Source organism: Choloepus didactylus, chromosome 6 (genome assembly GCF_015220235.1).
Source record: "Choloepus didactylus isolate mChoDid1 chromosome 6, mChoDid1.pri, whole genome shotgun sequence".
Lineage (NCBI taxonomy): Eukaryota > Metazoa > Chordata > Mammalia > Pilosa > Megalonychidae > Choloepus > Choloepus didactylus.
In genome coordinates, this window is record NC_051312.1 from 93711256 (window position 1) to 93737088 (window position 25833).

Sequence of the window (25833 nt, forward strand, 5' to 3'; positions counted from 1 at the left end):
TGCTGCAGCCCACATTTATGACCCTACCCTTTGTGCCCTGGTACAATTTCGTTTAGGTAGAGAACTACAGACCTGGAAGGACCTTACAAAATCATCTGCCCCCACCAATTTCTGGACTGATATTGCTGAGGTCCAAGGAGGGTAATGACAATATCCTAGGATCACCAGCAAGGGACTCCTACATTATCACATGCCTTGTGTTTTTTCAACATTGTCTCATTTAAGCTGCACAATAGCCTTATGAAGGAAGAATTATTATTTTTCCCACTTTGCAGGAAATCAAGGCACAAAAAGTTACACACCTGGGAGTGGGTGGCAGAGCCGAGAGTCCCACCAAGTCAGTTAGACTCTGGATCCTATCTTTTCCAATCAAAACATCATGCTGCCTTAGAGAAATCACTGAGTGGCACTCCTCCCCTGGAGGAGGGACCTGGAGCTGAAGATGGAGGAAATACCATTGCAGGGTAATTATGGGTCTCCATTAAATATAAAGCCATTCCTGGTTTTTGTATTATTAACAAGTTCTTTTTTTTTGTCTCCTATTCCAAAGGCCTTTCCACCAAGACAGGTGCTTGAAGAGTCCTCAAAACATTAATCCATAGCTCTTCTGCAGGTCTCAGTGACTGCTATTTACATACAGATTCAGAACATGAGGGAAGTTGTCAGTTTTATCTGGGTAGAGGCAACAGTGAGTGAAGCAAAAATTGACCTTTGTCCTAGTTAAAGGATTGATGGGAGATGCTTTCTAGGTCATGATTCTTCTTGAGGCTGCTTCCTTGGAACAGTGAGATGTGTCTACAAATGTCTTCTGATAGATTCTCCTGATTGTTAGTTGCCCTTGTGACCAACACAGCCAGGGAGCCTATAGGTGCCTCAGTAAGAGAGGCCTGGTCCAAGGTCTCAACTGAGAGTTACTAATAGCCTTTCACATGCGACGCTAATAATATTAATACCATTAGTAATAGTATTTTAACTTTTAAGTGCTTACCCTGTGCCAAGCAGTGGCCTAGGTGCTCTATGCAAATTATCTTAACAGAACCTCCCAACAGCCCTGTGAAGTAGCCATTCCTATTACTCCCACCCTCAGATGGGGAAACTGAGTCTCAAAAAATGCGGCTGATGTCTGTTAAAAACTGACAGCCATGTCCATTACAAGGAAAGTGGAAACTGAGGCTCAGAGAGGTTAAGTAACTTGTCTGTGTCTAAACAGTCAATTAAATGGTAGAGCCAGAGTCTGAAGTGGGCTGTTTTGAGTCTACATCATCTGTTCAAGCCCAGGACCTAGGGCATAATGGATAAGAGCCTGGCCTTTGGAGACCTGTGACTTAGTTTGAATCCCAGCTACCTCATTTACTGGTTGAGGGACCCTGGATAGTCTCTTAGCTTCTCAGAGTTTTAGTTTCCTCATCTGGGACACACAGAAAATAATACTCAACACGTAGAATTGTTGTGAGGGTTCAGAGGGGTGATGTATGTCCTGGGCTGGGCCCAATTCTGGCCACACTAAAAATTCAAACAGCCACTTAATAAGAAAGCAATAGCTTAAGGGTTAAGATTGTGAGCTTTCTTGAGAAAAAACTTCAAAAAGCACAGGCTCAAGGGCCAGAGTGCCTGGGGTGGAGTGATCACAGTTCTGCTATTTACTGTGTGGCTAAGTTACCTGAGTTCAATAGGTCTCAGTGTCATCATCTGTAAACTGGGAATAACCCATAGGGTTGACAGGAGGACTCAGTGGGAAAAACATTTGCAGAATGCTTAGAACACAATGGAGTATGTGGGCAGCTCATAGTCAAAGCTAACCGTTCCCTTATTAATAATGATAAAAAGTGGCCTCTGTTACTTTTATTACCCTAAACCATGTTTTTTGGTGAAAATGTTTAGAAAACAATTAAATGCTAAGGTATTATTGCCATGGCTGTACAAGCTCCATGGTTTGACCTATACCCAGCCTTCCTTGCATATCATTCTCTCCCCATTTTGTTCTGAATACAAGAGATTTCTTTTCTACAGAAGAGAAAAGGCAGGATATTCAAATAGAGACTAACACAGTCCAGAAAAGCTTCTTAATATGGAGAATAGGTGAATAAAGCAATGCAAACTCATCCTCAAAGTTTGCCTCTCTGGAGACAACAACACACCTTTCCCCTCTGCAGAGATCCCACCAGCTGCTTGATGGCTCTTCCTAGATTTCCACTTCAGCCAGAGCAGCCAGGAAAGACCACCGGGGAGAAGATGGCTTGAAGGCAATGCGTGAGGCCCTGCAGCCTTTATGGGTGGCAACTGCTAACTCCAAATTCTCAATCTTCCTATGAAAATAGCTGCAAATGCCTCTGCAAATAAAAGGGCACTGGTTGCTCATTTCTCAAGAAACTTTCCAACTAAGAAACTTAAATTCAAATGGGTCTGTCACTGTTACCATCCAGATATGGCAGTCCTGAGCAAATACTGGCAAAAGAAAAATCCTTTTCAGCCCTCTGTTTTCGCCTACCCCTCTGTGGTGAGGTGATATAATTCTTATCTGGAACTTGATACGATGTAGAAAATAATTACAAACGAAAAGGTTATTCATAATTTTTAAATGAGTTAATTAGTAAACCCAGTCAGACTCACTCATTACAGTAATTAATAATTGATTATACTTGAAATTAAACACAACTTTTCATCAAAAATCTAATTAAGTATCTGTGCTTTTGCCTGTTGATTAGATCGCTTGGTCTGCTGGAAAAGAGTCTTTGTTAAGGATATTTGTGCTTGGCTGAGACGATTAATTTGATTTTTAATAATTGATAGTTCCTTACAAGTTAGTCATCACAGCCTGTAATTACGGCCAGCCAACAAGACGCTCATCCCTCGTCCCCCAGCAGCTGGAGGAAGCCAAGCAGTAAGGACGCCATCCACCAGCCCCTGAAGAAAGGGAGGGCTGGTCCTCACCTGCAATGACTCATCTTCATTAGATGACTCTAACTTCACAGTCATCCTGCTGAGGCAATGGGCTATGCCTATTTTCTAAAGGGGACATTGGGGCTCAGAGAGAGAAAAGCTGCCAGGCAGCAGAGCTGTGAATGGAATCCAGGTCTGTGAGATTCTGGGTCTAGAACACCTTGCTGATTTGCCAGGTAACAAAGGGCAGAACCTGGCTTGCCACTCTGACCCAATCTTGGATATTAAATCTAGAGTCAAGTCTTAATGTTTCTATACAGATAGAATTTTATCAGAAGGATGTTTCCTTGACAAGGACACTACCAATGAACTAACCATTCCCAACTCCTAAATTGACTTCAGAATCGCCCGTTCCTCACCATGCTAGTTCAGGGTCTCAGCTTTTCCTGACTAGTTTACTGGGATAGTTAGTTTCCTAACAGGTCCACCTTTTGTCCTTCCTCTACTGTGGCTGCCATAGTGATCTTTCTAAAACAAAATTCTGACTACGTCCTATCACTGTGTAAAACCCTTCAATGATTCCCCATTGCCCATCAAACAAAGTCCTTAGCTTGGTCTCTACACTGTCCTCCATAATCTGACCAACTTCTCCTTTATTGGTTCCAATCATGCCCCCACCCCAACTCCTCAAATGTTTCAGCCACCGGAAATGTATTTGCTACCATATTGTCCTTCAAGTCTTTGAAAGTTCCCTCAGTTTGGAATACCTTTCCCGCATGTCTTCTTCTGGCTAACTCCTACTTCAAGAGTCAGCTAAAACACCATCTTTCCCAGGAAGCTTTCTCCAGTCCTCTTGGCAGGGGCTAGGCTAAGCCCCTGAGCTTCCTCAATCACAGTTTTGTATTTGTCTGCTTTCTTATCTGTTTTCTCTTCTAAGCTCAAGGGTAGGTTCATAACTTTAACTCTAGCACTTTGCATAGCACCTGACTCAAAGCCAGTCTCAAAGCACCTATTCCATAGAGTGTGCTGAGTGAAAAAATAAAACACAAAATCATAGATTCAGAGATTATCAATGTTGGGAGAAAAATTAAAAGTCATCCAGGGAAAAATTCCAGTCAGTGCTAGAATCTTACTGCTAAGTGGCTATAGAGGTTCTCTTTGCACCCTTCCTTTGACAGGAAGCTCATTACCCCCTACAGCCACCTCTGTTTTTAGATAGCTGAAGACTGATCATGCATTCTTACTAAATGGGAGAGAAAGAAGACCATGGGATGGAAAACAGGAATGATTTTTTTTTTTAAATCATATAAAGATTAACCCTTTCTCAAGGAACTAGACTACACAGTATGAATCTTAAGATTTCAAAACAAAACAAGTTGATGTCTATATGCAGCAATCTCTTTGACTTTTGACGAACAGTGACACTGCCTGTCCAAAAATCTACTTGTTTAGAAAATACCATAAATCCAGTCAAAAGCAAGAGCTATGCCAATTATCAGTTGGGGTCACAGTATTGATGGACCAGGAAGAAACTTTCATGCAGGTGATGGTGCTGAGGACTCCATAATCCTCACCTGCAACCCAATCCATGTCAATGGTGTCTCTCTCACAGAGCCTGGGTGGGCCCTGACCCTTTCCAGTTTGGCTGTTCCTTTTACCCAGTGACCCAGAGCAGGATGATGAATACCTGGCATTCATCATTATTCTCCACACTTGTGACCATGACAGACATCACTAATCAGTCACACAGGCTCTTTACCAATGAATCTGAATATAGCCTCAGAATTCTTCTTAACATAGCATTTTAGGAAGCAACCACTAATCAATCAGAAGAAGAAATGAAACATGTTTGCCTTTCTGGCCTTAGAGCCATGAACTTCTCTAAGCCAATTTTCATTAGACGCTGCCAATTAGTTCTATTTCTATTTATTGACTTATACTGAAGAAGTCCCCTTTTCTTGAGGAATTATCTCAGAATTCTTCAGCATAGGTTCAAGGCTTTCTCAAGCCAGCCCTGACCTACCTTAAATCTTAGAATCCTATATAGAATGTGAAGGCTGGAAAGGACTTTCAAGGTTAAGTCCATGCCCCTTTGAATGCCTTTACTAACAGGTTGTTTTACATATAGGCAGCAGACTCTACACAGCACACATTTCTTTAGATTAATACTTTCCCTGAGAGAAGATCAAAGTGAGGGGTCAGAAGCAGGAAACCAGACTGTGTTAAAAATATATCAAAAGAATGCTTGGTAGGAGCCATCTGGTCACTGGGTCAGGAGGAGTTTCTCATTCATCTCAAGTGCCCCGAGATCAGGTAAGAGGCACCCAGTCAGTGCTGCTCGGTGTCTGTGCTCACCTCTGCCCAGCTGAGTTGTTCACTGGGACATGCTGCTCCTCAGTGGGGGATTTCCCTGGTTTTCTGACCATGTTTAACTCTGACCTTGGTTCCCACAATACTCGTGAGACATGAGACGTGCTTTCCTGGCTTGAGGTCAGCAGTTTCCCTCCCAAAGGCACTCTACCTCCTTCCTGCTCTCTGCAGCCATGTGGCACCAATGGGGAAGTATGCCTGCTGCTGAGCTTTCTCAATTTGTCATTTTGTTTGTACTGACATCAATTTTTGACACTCATGTCATAGATCACCACCTCAAAGGCCAGGCTTAGTGAGCACTTATGCCTCAATGCTAGGCATCCAACACATGAAGCCTCCCTCCTGGTTATGAGGACATCTCCACTAAGGTGAAGAGGGAAAGACAGGAAGGGCCTGAAGGGCTGACACTTGGGACTCTGAAGGGTGAAGCCTGGTCCAGCACTGCAGGGCTGCTTGGCTCACCCAGTAGCCTTTGAGTGCCAATGCTGGCAAGTTGCCTTTAGGGCCCACAGGTGTCATGGTCACCACCCTCTGGGCCAAAGGGGAGCCAAAGGAAGCCAGGGTGAGGGAGGTGCTTACCCACAAAGTAAGCCAGTAGGATAACGAGCGTGGCTGAGATGACAATGGCACTCAAGGCTGCACACTTCCAGTTACAGTACTTGGAGGGCTTCTTGAGGTTAAAGGCTGGCCGGGCGAAGGTGCTGCGGGGCAGAGGTCGAGGTGGAGGTGAGTACACTGTGCTGGATGTTAGTGGGTACCCTGGGGACGTGGTGCAGAAGAGCGGGGAGGTACCTCCTGGCTTGAAGAGGAAGTGCCTGTGGATGGAGAGAAGCAGGAGAGCATCAGGGTCTGCTCACTCACCAGGAACTCTAGACGAACCTTGAGGATAGAGGCAGCAGTAGTAGAAGCATGCAGAGGAGCCTGGAGAGAGAATTTCACCACAGAGAAGATGAGAGGGACGGAAAAAGGAGAATCACATACCAGACCACAAAAACAGTGCACATGAAGACATATTTCCACAGAACATGGATGGGGCAGCCCTACCCACGGGAAAAACCCATTCAAGCCAAGGCAGAAGGTGTTACCAACTTGGCAGAAGGCTGGGCACTGAGCTCCTTTTCCTGGGACTGGATGGGGCTGGGATGCTGTTTCTTGGGGAATAAGCTACCTGTTTGCTGAGATTATTTCAATAACTTGGAAAGTATCTAAAAATCTGTTCTGTCTCCTGGAGATGATGGAACTTAAAATTTTTCTTCTCCCCCAAGTACCTGCTTTGCCAGTTTACCTTGGCTGAGGAATGGAATGCTCCTGTTTTTAAAGTGGATTTTGTGGGCACTGGTGCCAAGAAACCACCACTAAATTCGCCATGGCCAAGAGTTCCCCAGAGACTGTTACATAGCCAATGACAGAAAGTGCTTTCAAAACATTCTGCTCAGAAGCCAGAACCCAAGCCCCTGGTGAAAGTTATCCAGCATGGCAGATACAGTCTTGAGGGCAGCATGGCACAATCAAAGCACATGGTCATGGCCAAACTAGGTCAGGAAATCCTCCACAGCTTGGTTTTAACCATGGCCATGGGAGAACTTGTACCCTCAAAGTCTCAGGGTGACCCCACTCCTCCTGGGGTGGAAGAAGCCACAGAATATATACTCACAGGACCTGTGCTACATAAAAATTGCTACATGAGATGTTTTTCAGAATGGCAAAAGCAGCCAATGAGATGTCAGGCACTGCATATTAACAAGACTGCTGTTAATATGCTGGGGTACAGGGTATTCCAAGGATAAACTCTTGCAAGGTGAAAATGGATTTGGGGTGGGCATGCAACATGGCATCACCTCCCCCGAGATCCCAGGGAAAGTTCTCAGGGCTTACACACAAGTGCAGGAGTCATGGGGAGAGCACACATAAAGAGGAGGAGCATGGGGATGTCACCTACCCGTCACTGTAAGCCCCATCATGGCGGGAAGCGCTGAGAATGTCCATCTCAATGAGGTTGTCCTGCAATGTCCCTAGGAATGGCTGCTTGCCTAGGTTTCTATGCACACATGGAGACATGAATGAAGCAATGAGTCATGCATCGATGAATGGGGATAGTAGAGAAACACACAAAGTGGCTGTTTGGTGCAGCTGTGAGTGAGACCAGTGGGAGGTGGTTTCCAGGTGGTGGGTCTGTGTGCAAGCCACATATGCAAGGGGTGCGCTTGGCATAGGGCATCCACAGGGAGTGTTCTCTATACAAACCTGAAAATCTGACAGCTGAGTACATCAAACCACAGCTACCCCTGATGAAGACTGAATATATATCAGGCACTGCACTAGGCATGTTGTATCCATTATCTCAAATCCTCAAAAGTGGCTATGTGAGGAAAGCAATGTTGTCTTCATTTTACAGATAAGGAAGTTGAATTGTGGAGAGATAATGAGACTTGCTCAAAGTTACTGGCTTGCAAGGTTCAAAGCAGGGATTTGAGCTCAGGTTTATCTGATTTCTCCCTTGCTTGATACTGCCTGTATCTGCTTAAACAGTTGATAGAGATGCTCATTTCCTAGCCCAAAAAGAAAGTCAAGCATTTTTTTTGCCATTGTTTTCTACAGCAAGGGTTCTCAAACTTGAGTAAGCACCAAAATCATCCTGGAGGGCTATGGACTGCTGGGCCCACCACCAGAGATTCTGTGTCAGCAGGATGGGATGGCGCCCGAGAATCTGAATTTCTCACAAGTTCCAAAGTTGATGCTGGTGGCTCATGGCCCATGATCACAGTCCTTTAGCTGTGCCTGGGTGATGAATGGTTAGCAAGGATGGCGACCCATGGAAGCCAGAGGGGAATGCTTTTCTCCCCCAAGTGCACTAGGAATGGCATAGCCCATTTTGTAAATTTACCTATTTCTAACCCAGAATGAAGACAGACACACTTGCCCTTTTTGGTGCCAACCATGCCTGCTAAGTGACGTCATTCACACTTGAGCACGATGGATCCTGTTTTGTGATATTTTCAGAACTGCTACACTTCACTTTAAGACACTGGAGTGAATCATTTCTAACAAGCCCGTGGTGGCTTCAGACTATTGCATACCTTCAGGGAAGGGCTGACTGCAGAAAGCCACCTTCTGGGCCCAACCCTGACAGGGATCTTCCCTTCTGACTTTGCCTAGGTCTTCGGAATCAGAATACCTGAGTTCTAGTCCCTTTCATGCCACTTTCTTGTGTGGCTTTAGGTAGAACCTTAACCTCTCTGAATTTTCCTTTTTCATCCGTAAAATAGGGAGAACTGTAGCACACTCACAATGTTCCTTAATACCAAGTAACTGAGATGACGTAAGAAGAATTTTTAAGGGCTATACAAATATTGTAGAAGTATTAATGCTAAATCTAATAGCTGTTATTTATGGAAATCCTACCAACTATTATTCACTGTTCCTGTGTTTTACAACTATTATCTAATTTAATTTTATTCCTCACAGTAACTCTATGAAGTACAACCATCCCTATTTTGTAGGTTGGCAAAGCAAGGCTGGGAGAGATGAAGTAACTTTTTTAAGGTCATATAGAAAGCAAGCAGCAGAGACAGAACTAGAACCTGGGTTTGGATGACCCCAGAGCTGAGGCCCTTTCTACTTCATAATCCTGTCTCATCCTTCCAGTTGAAAATGAGGTGGGGCTGTGAGTACCGTCCCAACAAGCCATTTTATTAACATCCTCACGGACAGTGAGAGCAAGAGTTAAGTTTTGCAGCCAGGGTCACTGAGCACTGCACTGGGGGTGGGGACCTCCCCTTGGGGTGAGTCCTGAAGCACTGTCCGGGATCTGCAGCCTGTGTGGCAAGCTGTTCCATTGGTGTTTCTGGCCCCTGAGGCCTCCCACAATGCTTGCTGGAGCTGTAGGGATGTAGAAGTCTTTCATTGCGGCCTCATCTCTACCTCCAGGGGTGTGGCTTTGGTGATCAAAAGCCTTGCGGTTCAGTGGGACAGATCTGGGTTCAGGTCCCACCCCATCATCTACTGGCCCTTGGGCAGGGGAGTTAATCTCTTTAAGCATCACTGCTTCCAAACCATAAAACGGGTAATTACTCACTTTGTAGAACCTAAAATGTAATTGAGATCATGTCATTTCTCTGCTGTCAACTTTGCAATGGCTTCCCAAACCTTTTAGAATAAAACTATAGTCCTTACTACATCCTTTAAGTTCTGGCCTCTTGCTACTTCTCCAACTTCATTTTCTGTGCTCCAGATGCACTGTTCTCCTTGTTATCTTTCAAACAAGCTTAGCCTTTGCTTTCATATGCCTGAATCACCCTCCCCACAAATATCTGCATGGATCACTCCCTCCCTTCTCAATTATTACTTTCTCATACTAACCATAATAAGCTCCCACCTCACCACCCAAACACTCTTTGACCCCTTCAATGGCTTTATTTTTCCTCACAGCACTCAATACTATACACATATATTTATTGGCTGATCTGTATATTGTGTTTTTTCCTAACTCAATTTTAAGTTTCAGGAGAGCAGGAGTCCTTTCTGTCTTGGCTGTGCTGTTTGTCCAGAGCCTAGGAGAGTGTGAGATACATGGTAGTAGGTACTAAACAAATCTGTGTTGAATACTGTGGAATGACAGCATATACAAAGGGAAGCATGCCTGGCAAATTGCAGGCACACAGTCAGTGCTTAATTGAGGGTGGCAGCAGATGCTGTCTTTATTACTATTTCCTCCATTCCCTGCATTTCAGGAGGGAATTTTGGTCTCTCTAGCCCACATGGCCCAGCCTGAGCAGCCCCTGATGGTGCCTGCCCAGAGGGCTCAGGGAAGGGCTCCTGTCTCCTCCCTGGAAAGCAGAAAGCTGGCTGCAGGGCACTCTTCCCCAGCACACCTGGGATTTTGGCCTGCATCACCAGGCTAGTACTACGCTCTCAGTAATTCAAGTCTATAGTTTAAGACTCATGAGAAACAAACAACTAAATATATTCAAAGAAAAAAGACATAAAGGATAAAGATTAAAATGTTAACAGTGAGGATCTTACAAAGCTTGGATTGAGTGATTTTTATTTTCACCTCTACAATTTTAAAAGAAATAGTTACTAAACAAACAAACAAAAAAAGAGCAAGACTATTATCTCTATTAGGACAAGAGACAAGGTAGAAGAATAAAGGATTCGTAGAGTAATAGGGTTCCAAATCTGAAAGAGCTTCCTACTCATGATAATTCAGATATTAATAATTTAGATCACTCAGGAATTTGGGGGGATCTGAGCACTTGCTGAAAAGGCTGGCTATTCAGAAGGCTACTAATGCCTCAAAATGGCCTTTTCATGAATTCTGACAACAAAGATGGCGGTGTAAGATTGCTCCAGGGTGCTGTCTCCTCATAGAATCTTTCAACAACTAGCAAAAACTGGCAGAACCATCTCCCTCAAAAATCCAGAAAACAGGTAAAGGGTTGCAGTTAATGGGCAAGTGCCAAATCAAGAAAATACACCGTTAAGGCGGGGCAAGATGGCGGAGTGGTGAGGAGCAGAATTTCGTCTCTCCCCTAGAGCAGCTGGCAATTACCCAAGAACTATATGAAACAGTGTTTTCGGGGTCTCCAGTAACCAGTCACACATTGGACACAAGTTTGGAATTGGAGGAAAAGCTGGGATTGCAGCGAACATTGTAAGCTCCCCGGACCAGGGGTCTGGCGCCCCTCCCCACCCAGACCTCACAGACTATCTTGCTGCCGGCTCCCTGAAAGGGGGGAAAAAAAAACCAAAAAACAGCAATCTGCTGAGGGCAAGAAGGGAGGCTCAACCCAGCCTCAACTGCAGAATTAAATAACAAATTAATTAACTAACTTTGGGAGCTGGGGTGCTAAAGAAGGGCTGGGCTCCAAGAAGTGGGGGCACGTAAAGCGGGCACCCATTCCCAGACTCCAAAAAAGCCATTTTTTTCCCTTACATTTTGTCCCTTCTGGCTTCTCACTGATCCCTTATCTTTTTGCATTTCAATAGCCCCCGGCAGGGGTGGAACTGAAGCGGTTGGAGAGTAATTATTAGACAATAGCCCAAAGCATATCTTTAAATGCTCTATTCTGACACTGACAAAACTTCCAGGCTGGGGAAAGACTTTTAAAAGAGACTCTTTTTTTTTTTTTTCCTTTTTTCTTTTTCTTGATTTCTTTTCTACTTTTTTTTTTTTTTTTAATCTAAAAGTAATATATGTGGTTATTTTCTATTGGAAAGCCCAGGTTGAGGGACTAGGCTGGGCTTGAGGGGAGACAGAGTACCCACAGTGTCTTTGAATTCCGGATTCACTACTGAAGGCCTCCAGCCCCGTCTTTAATTGGCAACTCAGGCTGACCAAGGAATCTACCTGGAGAGGCCCCAAAGAGGAGAGAGGAGAAGGGAATAGTGCCCCTGAGAGATAACTGGAGTTCTGAGGATTGGGAGAGTGGAGGGAGGCCCAGCTCAACTGGCAGTCCTCCTATTGGGAACTCAGACCGCAGGGGCTGGAATTCAGATTCCAGCTTCAGTCAGCCACGCCCCTGACAGGATCAGAGTCACCAGGAGAACTAAAGGCTCCATACCTCCTTACACTGGTGGGGGAGCTGCGGGCTGGCCAGCGCCACCTGCTGGACAGGAGAGGAAAAGCACCAATTCTAAAGGCCTCATAGGAGGGTCTCATTCTCAGGAAAACTCCATACCCTCCCAATGAGACCTGGGCCTCACTAGACTGGGAAATCTGACTAGGGTCGACCATATCTGAGGAGACCCACTCACAAAAAGGTTACATAGAGGCAGAGCAAGAAACAGAAAAAACAAGAGGGGAAAAATTCTGATCAACTAAATAGAACCTAAGTTAGAGGTCTAGAATAAGTTGAACTGAATAACAGAGGCCAGAGAACAAAGCCAACCAACAAGAAAACCACTAGGTAAAAGACAGAAAACAAGCTCCAAAATAAACTAATCAAGAGAATCAGATGCCTAGACAACTTAAGATAACAAGCCATACCAGGAAACACGAAAACATGGACCAGCCAAAGGAACAAACTAATAGCTCCGCTGAGACACAGGAGTGGAGGCAACTAATGCTAAATAAATTTGATGAAATGAAGGAAGATATAGCAAAAGAGCTGAAGGATATAAAGAAGACACTGGCTGACCATAAAGAAGAATTCATAAACTTAAAAAAACAAATGGCAGAACTCATGGGAATGAAGGCCACAGTGGAGGAGATGAAAAACACAATGGAGGGACACAATAGTAGATTTGAACAGGCAGAAGAAAGGATCAGTGAACTGGAAGACAGGTCATTCGAATTCATACACACAAAAGAACAGATGGTGAAAAAAATGGAAAAATATGAGCAGGGTCTTAGGGAGCTGAGTGACAACATGAAACGCACAAATATATGTGTTATGGGTATCCCAGAAGGAGAAGAGAGGGGAAAAGGGGCAGAAAGAGTAATAGAAGACATATTCACTGAAAATTTCCCAACTCTTATAAAAGACAGAAAATTAGAGATTCAAGAAGTACAACGTACCCCAAATAGAATAGATCCCAACAGACCTACTCCAAGACACTTACTGGTCAGATTGTCCAATGTCAAAGACAAAGAGAGGATTCTGAAAGCAGCAAGAGAAAAGCGATCCATCACATACAAGGGAAGGTCAATAAGACTATGTACAGATTTCTCTGCAGCAACCATAGAGGCAAGAAGACAGTGGCATGATATATTTAAGATACTGAAAGAGAAAAACTGCCAACCAAGAATTCTATATCCAGCAAAACTTTCCTTCAAAAATGAGGGAGAGATTAAAACATTTTCAGACAAACAGACACTGAGAGAGTTTGTGAATAAGAGACTGGCACTACAAGAAATACTAAAGGGAGTGCTACAGGCTGGCAGGAAAAGACAGGAGAGAGAGAGTTGGAGAAGAGTGCAGAAATGAAGATTATCAGGAAAGGTAAAAGGAGAGGAAAAAATAAGATATGACAGAATAAATTCCAAAAAACAAAATGGTAGTAGAAAGTACTGCCCTTACAGTAATAACACTAAATGTAAATGGATTAAACTCCCCAATAAAAAGACACAGACTGGCAGAATGGATTAAAAAACAGGACCCATCTATATGCTGTCTAAAGAAACTCACTTTAGACACAAGGACAAACATAGACTGAAAGTGAAAGGTTGGAAAAAGATATTTCATGCAAACAACAACCAGAAAAAAGTGGGAGTAGCTATATTAATATCAGACAAGTTAGACTTCAAAAGCAAAACAATTAAAAGAGACAAAGAAGGACAGTATATATTAATAAAAGGGTCAATTCATCAAGAAAACATAACAGTCATAAATATTTATGCACCAAACCAGAATGCCCCAAAATTCATGAGGCAAACACTGCGATCACTGAAAGGAGAAATAGATACCTCTACAATAATAGTTGGAGACTTCAAGACACCACTCTCATCAATGGATAGAACATCTAGACAGAGGATCACTAAAGAAACAGAGATGTTGAATTGTATGATAAATGAACTAGACTTGACAGACATTTATAGAACACTACATCCAACAACAGCAGGATACACCTTTTTCTCAAGTGCTCATGGAACATTCTCTAGGATAGACCACATGTTGGGTCACAAAGCAAGTCTCAACAAATTTAAAAATATTGATATTATACAAAACACTTTCTCAGACCACAATGGAATGAAGTTGGAAATAAACAAAAGGCAGAAGGTCATAAAATTCACAAACATATGGAGGCTAAACAACACTCTCTTAGAAAACCAGTGGGTAAAGAAAGAAATTACAAGAGAAATTAGTAAATACCTTGAGGCAAATGACAATGAAAACACAACTTATCAAAACTTATGGGATGCAGCAAAGGCGGTGCTGAGAGGGAAATTTATTGCCCTAAATGCCTATATTAAAAGAGAAGAGAGAGCAAAAATTGAAGAGTTAACTGCTCACCTGGAGGAATTAGAGAAAGAACAGCAAACTAACCCCAAAGCAAGCAGAAGGGAAGAAATAACAAAGATTAGAGCAGAAATAAATGCAGTTGAGAACAGGAAAACAATAGAGAGAATCAACAAAACCAGAAGTTGGTTCTTTGAGAAAATCAATAAAATTGATGGACCACTGGCTAGGCTAACAAAAAAAAAGAGAGAGCAGATGCAAATAAATGCAATCAGAAATGGGAAAGGAAATATAACTACCGACCCTGCAGAAATTAAGGAGATAATGAGAAGATACTATGAGCAACTATATGCTAATAAACTAGACAACTTAGATGAAATGGAAAATACACCGTTAAAAATGGTAGGACAGGAGAACCTAAGATGGCGGCTAGATGAGACAGGGCAAAAAAACACCTCCGTGAAAAATACTAGATAAAAACCAGAAAGTTACCCAGAACACCACTGCCAGCGATGCACCAGCTGGACAAGGTCTGCTAAATCCACAGGGAATGTGCATTTGGTGAAACCAGGAGCCTGCATTCTGAAACGAGTGAGTGAGTTGGCTGAAAGTCTGATGGCCACGGTGTAGGGAAATGGTGGGCTGGCGTTTGGAGACGAACTAGTTCTTCAAAACAAAAAGCCCGGGAGTGGGCTGCAGATACGACAGGGAGAACCGCGCAGTGAAACATGGCGGGAGAGGGCTGGGCTAATGCCTCGGTGTTTGGCGTGGAGGATGCCCCTTCCCACACCCACTGCTGATTGCCTTGAGACCAGAGGAGAAGAGGGGAGCCAAAAGGAGAAAAAAAAAACTGCATTCCTTGCAGCCATTTCCCCAGCGGGCGGTGGATGCCCCTGCCCGGGGCCAAACCCACAGCCCAGAGCCGCGCCAAGAAACCCAGTGTGACGGGGAATCTTCCCCTCAGCACTACACACAAGCCACAAAATCAGCTGTGGACAGTGGCCTTTAATACACCCACGGCTGATTGTCCCGGAGCTGGGAGGGCGGAGCTGTGAGAAAAGGGGGAAGTTAACGCTTCCCATTCAACCATCTTTGAAGTGGGCTGGGAGCGCCCCTGCACGGCCCAGAGACCCAGGGCTTCCCTGGAGGGCTGGTGCACACTAGTGATGTGGTGCAGCCCTCTCTCAGCAGAGGTCCTGGAAGAGCACAGCTGGGAAGGGAGAACCGCCTGGAAATCCCAGGGAACCTATGCCAAAATGAAGGACTTGTGGGTCAGTCACAGAGAACAGCCTTAAATCTCCGGGAGCACCTGGGAGGTTTGATTATTAAAGCTGCCCTGCCTGTCTAACCACCCAGACACATGCCCCACATTCAGGGTGGACAGCACCAGCAACAGACCCAAACTTGGTGCACCAATTGGACCCCACAAGAATCAGACACCCACACACCACAAAGACAAAGTGGGGGAGAACTGACTTGAGGGGAATAGGTGACTCATGGACGCCATCTGCTGGTTAGTTAGAGAAAGTGTATGCCACCAAGCTGCAGTTCTGTCAAATTAGGGATCAAGTAAAGCAAATGCCAAGAGGCCAAAAACAACAGAAAATCTTAAAGCATATGATAAAACCAGATGATATGGAGAACCCAAACCAAAACACCCAAATCAAAAGATCAGAAGACACACAGTATTTGGCACAATTAATCAAAGAATTACAGACAGAAAAAAGCATGGCTTATGATATAAAGGACACGAAAAAGAGCATGTCACAGGATATAAAAGACATAAAGAAGACCCTAGAAGAGCATAAAGAAGAAATTGCAGGAGTAAATAAAAAAAACAGAAGATCTTATGGAAATTAAAGAAACTGTAGGCCAAATTAAAAAGACTCTGGATACTCATAATACAAGATTAGAGGAAGGTGAACAACAACTCAGCCTCCTCGAGGACCACAGAACAGAAAATGAAAGAATAAAAGAAAGACTGGGGAAAAATAAAAAAAAATAGAAATGGATCTCAGGGATACGACAGATAAAACAAAACGTCCGTATTTAAGACTCATTGGTGTCCCAGAAGGGGAAGAGAAGGGTAAAGGTCTAGAAAGAGTATTCAAAGAAATTGTTGGGGAAAACTTCCCAAACCTTCTACACAATATAAATACACAAAGCATAAATGCCCAGTGAACTCTGAAGAGAATAAATCCAAATAAATCCACTCCAAGACATATTCTGATCAGACTGTCAAATACTGAAGAGAAGGAGAAAGTTCTGAAAGCAGCAAGAGAAAAGCAATTCACTGCATACAAAGGAAACAACATAAGACTAAATAGTGACTACTCAGTGGCCACCATGGGGGCAAGAAGGCAGTGGCATGACATATTTAAAATTCTCAGAGAGAAAAATTTCCAACCAAGAATACTTTATCCAGCAAAACTCTCCTTCAAATTTGAGGGAGAGCTTAAATTTTTCACAGACAAACAAATGCTGAGAGATTTTGCTAATAAAAGACCTGCCCTACTTCAGATACTAAAGGGAGCCCTACCAACAGAAAAACAAAGAAAGGAGAGAGAGAGAAATAAAATTTTAACAGACATGTATGGAATATTGCATCCTGGGTCACTGGGACGCACATTTTCCTCTGGTGATCACGGATCTTTCTCTGGAGTGGACCATATGCTGGGGCATAAAAACAAGCCTCAATAAATATATATATAAAAAAAAATGAATTTGTTCAGGGCGTGTTCTCTGACCACAATGGAATACAAATAGAAGCCAATAACCATGGGAGACTTGGAGAATTCACAAACACCTGGAGGATAAAAATGAGGGGAGATAAAAACATTCCCGGATAATCAAAAGCTGAGGGACTTCATCACCAGTAGATCAGTCCTATAAGAAATGCTAAAGGGAGTTGAGCAAGCTGAAAGGAAGGGACACTAAACAATTGACTGAAACTACATGAAGAAATAAAGATTTCCAGTAAAGATCACATGGTAAATATAAAGACCAATACTGCTGTATTGTTGATTTATAACTCCACTATTTACTTCCTACAGGATCTAAGATACATAAATTGTAATGATAAATCAGTGGTTTCGGACTCAATATAAAATATGTAATTTTTGACAAGAACTACATAAAGATGGGGGAATAAGCGAGTATAGGAACATAGTTCATGTGTCATATTGAAGTTAAGTTGGTATCAAAGAAAAACAAGATTGTTATAGATTTAAGATGTCAGTAAACACAAAGAAAGTATCAGAGAATATGACCATAGAGATGAAAAGTAGAGTAAGGGTTCTGAGAAGTGGGGGAAGGGGCAATGGGGAGTTAAGAAATGAGAGTAGGGTTTCTGTTTGGGGTGAAGGAAAGCTTCTAGAAATGGATGGTGGGAAGGTGATAACATTGCAACATTCTAAATGTGATTAATCCCACTAATGGAATGCTAGGTAGGGGGTGGAATGGGAAGATTTAGGCTATACATATGTTTCCAGAATTAAAAAAAAGAAAGTCTAAATAGATGACAATTAAATGCCAAGGATGATCCTGGATTGGATCTGAGGACGGAGGAGAGGAGGCTCAAAGGGACACAGATGGGACTAACACACACAAAAAAATGGAAATACAGAATGTAAGCTCTGTATCAATGTTGAATTTCTTGAACTTCTAAGGTGTGCTTAATGAGATTGCATAAAAGAATATTCTTGTCCATGGGAAAGGTATATGTGAATTATATTGTTTGTTCAAAGATATGTGCAGCTTGCTCTCATATGTTCAGAGGACAGAGCAATAGATGATGCATGATAGATAGGGAGGGAGGGAGGGAGAGCGGGAGGGAAAGAAAGAAATGGTGGTGTGACAGGATGTTAAAGGTGGTGGATTGGGGTATTGGGGGAGGGGGGTTGGGGTATGATGGAGTTCTATGTATGGGGTTTGTACTGTTTTTGCAACTCTTACTGTAAGACTGAATTTATTTCAAAATAAAATCTATTAAATTAAAAAAATAATGGTAGGACAAATGCCAAAAGATGGAAGTAATCCAAGTGTCCATTGGCCGAGAAATAGATAAACAAAATATGGTACACAAAATGGACTACTATTCAGCATTAAAAAGGAACAAAGTTCTGATACATGTGACAACATGGATGAATCTTGAAGCTATCATGTGGAGTGAAATAAGGCAGACACAAAAGGACAAATAATGTGTGATCTCACTGATAGGAAATAATTAGGATAAGCAAACTCATAGAGTCAGAATCTAGAATATAGGGTTACCAGGGGCTGGATTGGTGGTGGGGAATGGGGAGTTAATGAGCAAATTGTACAGAATTCCTATTGGGGTAGACTGTAAAGTTTTGGTAATGGATGGTGGTGATGGTAGCACAAAATTGTGAATGTAATTAACACCACTGAATTATACATGTGAATGTAGTTAAAAGGGGGAAATTTTAGGTTGTATTTATGTTACTGGAATAAAAACTAAGAGAAAATGCATAGAACTGTACAACACAGTGAGCCATAGGGCTATAGTTAATAGTACATTTATAAAAATATTCTTCCATGAATTATAACAAATGTACCTAATGCAAGGTGCTAATAATAGGGTGGTATATGGGAACTCTTTATTTTATATATTTTATGCATGCTATTTTTGTAAACCTACAACTTCTCTTACAAAAAAAAAATATATATGGTAGGAGAAGCTTGCAGTGTCCTTGCTGGCTCTCCCCCCAGCACCTCCCAGTGTGGTGTGCAGCCAACCTGCACTTCCATGTGGTTTGCTGGCCCAGTTCCTAAGGAAGCAGAGTATACCCTATGCATATACTGGGATGCCTGCCATTGTATCAGGTGGTAGCCTGACAGACTGAGCCAGGTGACTGCTCTCTCACTTACCCTCCCAGAACTTGCCCTGCAGGACAAAACTGCTTGAAATAGATTAAGCAGTGTAAGAAGCAATTAAGTCAAAGCAGCTTGGGGCAAAAGATTCCGTGCTTTAAGACATAAAATAGAGCACTCTGGTAGGGGAGGAAGGCTATTTCAAAGGGAGCAGAGGGGCTATTTAGGTACCTGCAAGTGGGGAAATTGGTAAGGCTACATGCTCACAAGTTCAAGACACGAATCAGGCTCAGAAAACACAGAGAGAACCCTGAACTTCACTTTCACCATGAGCTGATCTTCTTGATAGGAGGGCTAAACTCTGAAGGAGGGCACCAGCCCAGGCAGAGCCAATTTGCAAAGATGATGAAAGGTGTTCTAGCACTGGTTTATTTTTGTTAGCCCCTGGCACTCCAGAAAATCTCTGTCACTTCATTATCTGACTGCAAACTGAAGAAACAGACAGTTCAGGGACTAAATCGTACAGCTGACACTTTAATATATTAAAATGTATATTGTCCAACAAAAGATTGTGAGACAAAGAAACAGGAAATGATGTCTCATCCAAAGGAACAAGATAAAAATCGAGAAAGCATCAATAAAGAATAGCAGACTAGGGATACACCAGACAAAGACTTTAAAAAGTGATCTTTATTATGCTCAAGGAGATAAATGAAAATACAGAGAAAGAACTAAAGGATATCCGGAAAACAATGAATCAACAATATGAGACTCTCAACAGACAGAAATTTTAAAAAGGAACAAAACAGAAATACTGGACTTGAAGACCAAAACAGCTGAAATGAAAAATTCCCTAGTGGGATTCAACAGCAGATTTGAGGTGGCAGAAGAAAGAATCAGTGACCTCAAAGACAAGACCATTGAAAGGATTCAGGCTGTGGGGCAGAAAGAAAAAAGAATGAAAATACAAGTGAACAGAGCTGAACAGACCTGTGGGACACCATCAAGCATACCATGGTACACATTATGGGAGTACCAGAAAGAGAAGAAAGAGAGAAAGGGGCAGAAGACATATTCAAAGAAATAATGGCAGAAAACTCCCCACATTTAATGAAAGACATGAATATGCACATTCAAGAAGCCCAATAAATCCCAAATCAGATAAACTAGAAGAGTACTATGACCAAACACATAATAGTCAAGCTATAAACACATTATAGTCCAAGAACAAGGAGACAGTTCTGAAATCTGCAAAAGAAAAACATGTTAGGTACAAGACGACTTCTCATCAGAAATCATGGAAGCAAGGAGGCAGAGGGATAAAATATTTCAGGTGCTGTCAGAAAATATTATCAAACAAGAATTTTATATCCAGCAAGAATGTCTTTCAAAAATGAGGGAGACATGATGGAGGGAAAAAGATGGAGGCATAGAGAGGAGTGGAAGCTAGTCAGTCCCTCTGGAACAACTAATAAACAAACCAGGAACAAATAGCAAATAATCTGGAATAACTGGAATAAACGTGACCGTCTACTCATCATACACCAACCTGAATAGGGAGGAATGCTTGAGATTGCAGCATAAAATCTTTAAGTAAAAACTGAGGATCCAAGCTAGAAGCCCCCCTCCCCCACAGCCCAAACTGCAAAACCTCGCTATGCTAGAGAGCAGCACTCTCCGAACAAGCGAATATAGTTCAGCTGAGCTCCAACTGGGGATTTAATTAGCAAATGTGGATTGCTCAATACAAGCTATGAATCCCCAACAAGCAGACAAAGGCTTTTGGTGACGACTGACCTTGGAGAGCCAGAGGACCTCTCTGGGAGAGAGGGGGAGCCCAAAGGACCAGGTCGTATCTCTGGCTGACAGGTGAAACTGAGGGTGGCCACACACTGGACCTGAAGGGGGCTTTCTGTCCCTTTTTTGGCTCAGTGGAGAAAGCCTCAGCCATTTTCAGTTCGCAGCTCTATGACCCAGACAAGAGTGGAGATAGCAGAATCAGAGACACTATCTGAATGCAAATGATATCTCCCCAGGGAGTGTGTCTTCCCTAAGTGGAAAAAGGTGATGCTGAGCTCTACTACTTGCCTTCCATTCAGAACCAGACTCCACAGGCCACACCTCCTTACACCAGTCTGGAGTGATAGGCTGACAGGCACCACCTGCTGGGCAGAAAATCACAGTGGCTTGAGGCCTCACAGGGTGTATCAATCTAAGATACCCTCAGGGAAACCAGATACTATTGCCTCCTTCTAGACTTGAGCCCATTCTGGTCTGGGAAAACCTGATTGGGATAAGCAAGGAAACCAGATGCCTAGACAACAGAAAACTACAACCTACACTAAGAAAAACAAAGTTATGGCCCAGTCAAAGGAACAAACTTACACTTGAACTGAGATACAAGAATTGAAAGAACTAATGCTAAATCAATTCAAAAAGTTTAGAGAAGATATGGCAAAAGAGATGAAGCGTATAATGAAAACACTGGGCGTACACAAGATAGAAATTGAAAGTTCGAAAAAACAACTGGCAGAATCTATGGAAATGAAAGGCACAACACAAGAGATGAAAGACACAATGGAAACATACAACAGCAGATCTCAAGAAACAGAAGAAAACACTCTGGAACTGGAGAACAATACACCTGAAAGCCTACACACAAAAGAACAGATAGAAGAATGGAAAAATATGAGCAACGTCTCCAGGAACTTAAAGACAAAACGAAATGCAGGAATGTACATGTCATTGATGTCCCAGAAGGAGAAGAGAAGGGAAAAGGAGCAGAAGCAATAATAGAGGAAACAATCAATGAAAATTTCCCATCTCTTAGGAAAGACATAAAATTACGGATCCAAGAAGTGCAGCATACCCCAAAACAGAATAGATCTGAATAGGTCTATGCCAAGACACTTAATAATCAAATTATCAAATATCAGAGATAAAGAGAAAATACTGAAAGCAGCAAGAGAGAAGCGATCTATCACATACAAAAGAAGCTTGATAAGACTATTTGTGGGTTTCTCAATAAAAACTATGGAGGCAAGAAGGAAGTGGGGTGATATATTTAAGATACTGAAAGAAAAACCACCAACCAAGAATCCTATATCCGGCAAAACTGTCCTTCAAATATGAGGGAGAGCTTAAAATATTCTCTGACAAACAGACAATGACAGAGTTTGTGAACAAGATACCTGGTCTACAGGAAAACACTAAAGGGAGCACTACAGAAAGAAAGGAAAAGACAGGAGTGAGAGGTTTGGAACACGATTTTGGGAGACAGTAGCACAGCAGTGTAAGTACACTGAACAAGGATGACTGTGGTTATGGTTGAAAGAGGAAGGTTAGGAGCATGCGGGACACCAGAAGGAAAGAGGAAAGATAAAGGCTGGGACTGTATAACTCAGTGAAACCTATGGTGTGCAACGATTGTGATAAAAGGTACAAATATGTTTTTATATGAGGAAGAACAAATGAATGGCAATACTGCAAGGTGTTAAAAATAGGGTGGGATTGGAGGAAAAATACAATCAATGCAAGCTAGAGACTATAATTAACAGGAACACTGCATTATCCTTCCTTTAATGTAACAAACGCAATATACCAAAGCTAAATGCATAGGGGAGTGGTATGGGACTCTTGGCACTGGTGATGTTTGTCTGACTCTTTATTCTACTTTGGTTTAATGCTATCTTGCCTTTTGTCACTTCCTAGGTGTCATGTTTTGTGTTTTTTTCTCTTTCTTTTTTTTTCCTTTGTCTCTCTACCTTCTTTGACTCTTCTTCCTTCTTTGTGGAAGAAATGGAGCTGTCCTTATATAGATAGTGGTGATGGTGGTGAATACATAAATACATGACTATACAGGGTACCATCGACTGTTTACTCAGGATGGAGTGTATGGTGTGTGAACAAAACTTAATTGAGACTTGAGTGCAGAAAAGGGAAGACTTCCCACTGGACCTGGTACTATGTGATCTGAGAACTAAAGGGCAAAAAGAGAACCCTCCACATAGAGGAGGGGAGGAAAGGAGGGCCTGACAGAGACTTAGAAGCAAAAGACGGACGAGCCTATTCCAGATCATTGTCCTAAATAGCTTTTGACAAGTCCCATCAGAATCGGGAGCCTCCTGATGCCAGAGACATAGTCACAGGTCCCTTCCCTAATTGTCAAACTGTGTCTGTGTTGAGGGTCTAAAACAAATAGCTAAGCAAATACCATAACAGCTGGCAGAATGACCAGGAGGGATTTAGATTTCACACTGGCAGGAAAAGAAAAGCTAGAAGCGGAAAGGAGAGGAAGGGATTTGGGGTCAACCCATTTCTTCTTCCGTACCTGCTGTGCCTGTGGCACTCCCCAAGGTTAACTGAGTCCCAGTGAGGAAACCAGGTCCACCTATGCTCCTTAGAACTAGGCCAGGAGTTGCTGTAAGTCCCGCAGTTGCATCTGTGGTCCATTCTGGCAGGAGCCGTGCTCAAGATCCCCCAAACCCTGATCCTCTTGTTTTGCACTCTGCAGCATCAAGTGCTTAATTGATTTCACAGGGACTGTCTGATTAATAACCCATCAGACTTCGGCTTCCGTTGGATGAAGGGGAAGCCAGAGCAGAAGGCTGCCAGACCTTGGTTCTAGCTCATCTGATCTCAGGCTTGGTTTGGGAGCCTGAGACCCATTTTTTTGGTCACACTCAATTTGAGAGCAGCCCTGCCCACCCTCAGGGAAGAGGCCTCCTGGTGATCCAGCCCAGTGCCGGTGTGCTTCCTAGAATGGCTTCTAGGCCAATGCCTGAGCATCCCAGGCGGTGGAGATGGAAAGTCTTCCATGTCATTTGTAATTAACTATAAACCTTCCCTCATTCATTTTATTGTTCATTCATTTCACTTGTGTGTTAATATTTATTAAGCACCCACCATATGGAAAGCCCTGAGATGTGTGCTGGGGATCCGGAGACAATGAAAACACAGCACAGTCCCTGCGTTTACCTCTATCAGAGCAATTAACCTACAGCAACATAAGAATCTGCTCTCTCAAAAACCATTATCTGCTAGGCACAAAGAAGGCACTGAGTGACTTTTTTTTTAGTAACATGTATTACATGATAAGTAACTGAGCAATTACTCTGTGCTAAGATATTTTCAGACATTATCTAATGTATGGTTATACCAGCCTCATGAGGTGGATTAAAGATGGCTGCAAATTCTTTGACATTCCTTCCATTGAGAAGTGGGTCTATTTCAACTCCCCTTGAAGCTAGCTGGACTATGACTGCTTTGAACAACAGAATATAGCAGAAGTGACACCACGCCAGTTCCAGGCCAAGCCTTTAAGAGGATTAACAGCTTCTGCCTCAGTGTTTGGAGCCCTGGGCCTTCCAATATGAAGTAAACGACCCTGCTGGGAAGATCACCTCAAGAGGCTGAGCTCAGGTTTCCGGCCGTCCCCAGCAAGGTGTCAGGCACGTGCGTGGAGCCATCTTGGATCCTCCAGATTGGCCTAGCTGCTGGCGGAAAACCCTGGATTGAACCCAGTCAGTATCACAAGGAGAAGAATGGCCCAGCTGAATCCTTCCTGAATTCCTGACTCACAAGATTGTGAAATACAATCAAGTGGTTTTTCAAGCCACTAAGTTTTGGAGAAATTTATTATGCAACAATAGACAATCCGAACAGGAAGACACTACTACTATTTTCTCCATTTAGAGATGAAAGAATTTAAGGTCTAGGTCCACAGCTAGTGAGTACTAGGGTGGGAGTTTGAGCAGAGGGCGTGTCTGGCCCTAAAACCTGTGCTCTGATCAACTCGCTATAGTGAATGAACCATCAGATACGTCCTCAAAACATCAGCAACAACATATTAATTTTTCCAAAGTAGAGAAGAGGTAAAACCTACTATTTTTCCTCAACTTCTCTGGTGAGTAGGGTCTCAATAAATATTTTTGAATGACTTTCTTCTTCACAGGGTTAAAATGGGAATCAGATGTACGTGAAAAAAATGGAACTGTGCTGTGTGATAGTCTGACTAACATTCTCAATACTTCCTCCCTACCTTTTTGAGAGATATGAATTCTTACCTCAATTTACTAATGGGGAAAACAAGGTTCAGACATGTGAAGTAACTTCCCCAGCTAGTAAGGATTAAAGCCAGGACAGGAATCCAAGTCCACCTGACTCTAAAGCCCATACTCTTTCCATCTCACCAAGCAGGTCAAAATCATTTATGATTCTATCTGCCAGATTTGACATTGATTGCTTTTAAATTGAACCTTCTTATCTCTTTGCCATCAACCAATTAAGGTCAGTGTTAAGATCCAGAATTCTGATTGCATTATCTACTATATTAGGCATCTCTCCCAGTTTGGGGTTATTTTTAGATGCACAGGACTCAGAAGTCACAGCGGAAGGCTTCTTTGAACATTTCAGTAGGTTTTCAAGAATAAGGAGATCTTTGCTAGATCAAGAAATGAGGAAGACAACTCTAACAGAGAGCTGTGCAAGAACATGTATGAAGGCACAGAAGCACGAAAGGGTTGGGGTTTGGGGGAATGCTGACAAATGTACATATGTGCACACTTGCATACACATACTTATGCTTAATATTAAATATATTTAATTATGTTGTATATGTGTATGGATATATGTAAAATAGTATATGTGAGTATATACCAACATGTTAACAATGGCTACCTTTTGGTGGTGAATATACACGGTTTTCTTTTCTTCTCGCTTGCTTCCATTTTCTAACTTTGTACAACAAATGTTTATTGCTTGAGTAATAAAGTATAAGGAAAAAGAAAACCAAGTTCCGTGTAGTTTGAGCCATGGATGTAGGAGGACAGAGGGTCAGAAAGCCAGGTGA

The 25833-nt window shown here is 42.7% G+C and overlaps 1 protein-coding gene across 1 annotated transcript in view; it reads right to left on the reverse strand.

Moving 5' to 3' along the window:
- TENM4 (teneurin transmembrane protein 4) overlaps positions 1 to 25833 on the reverse strand; it is a 771745-nt gene that overhangs the window by 224839 nt on the left and 521073 nt on the right. Inside the window, exons 8-9 of the mRNA XM_037840847.1 lie at positions 7190 to 7288; positions 5830 to 6065 (exon numbers count right to left, since the gene is read on the reverse strand). Of these exons, the coding sequence (XP_037696775.1) occupies positions 5830 to 6065; positions 7190 to 7288 (335 nt within the window). The remainder of the gene's footprint in view (positions 1 to 5829; positions 6066 to 7189; positions 7289 to 25833) is intronic.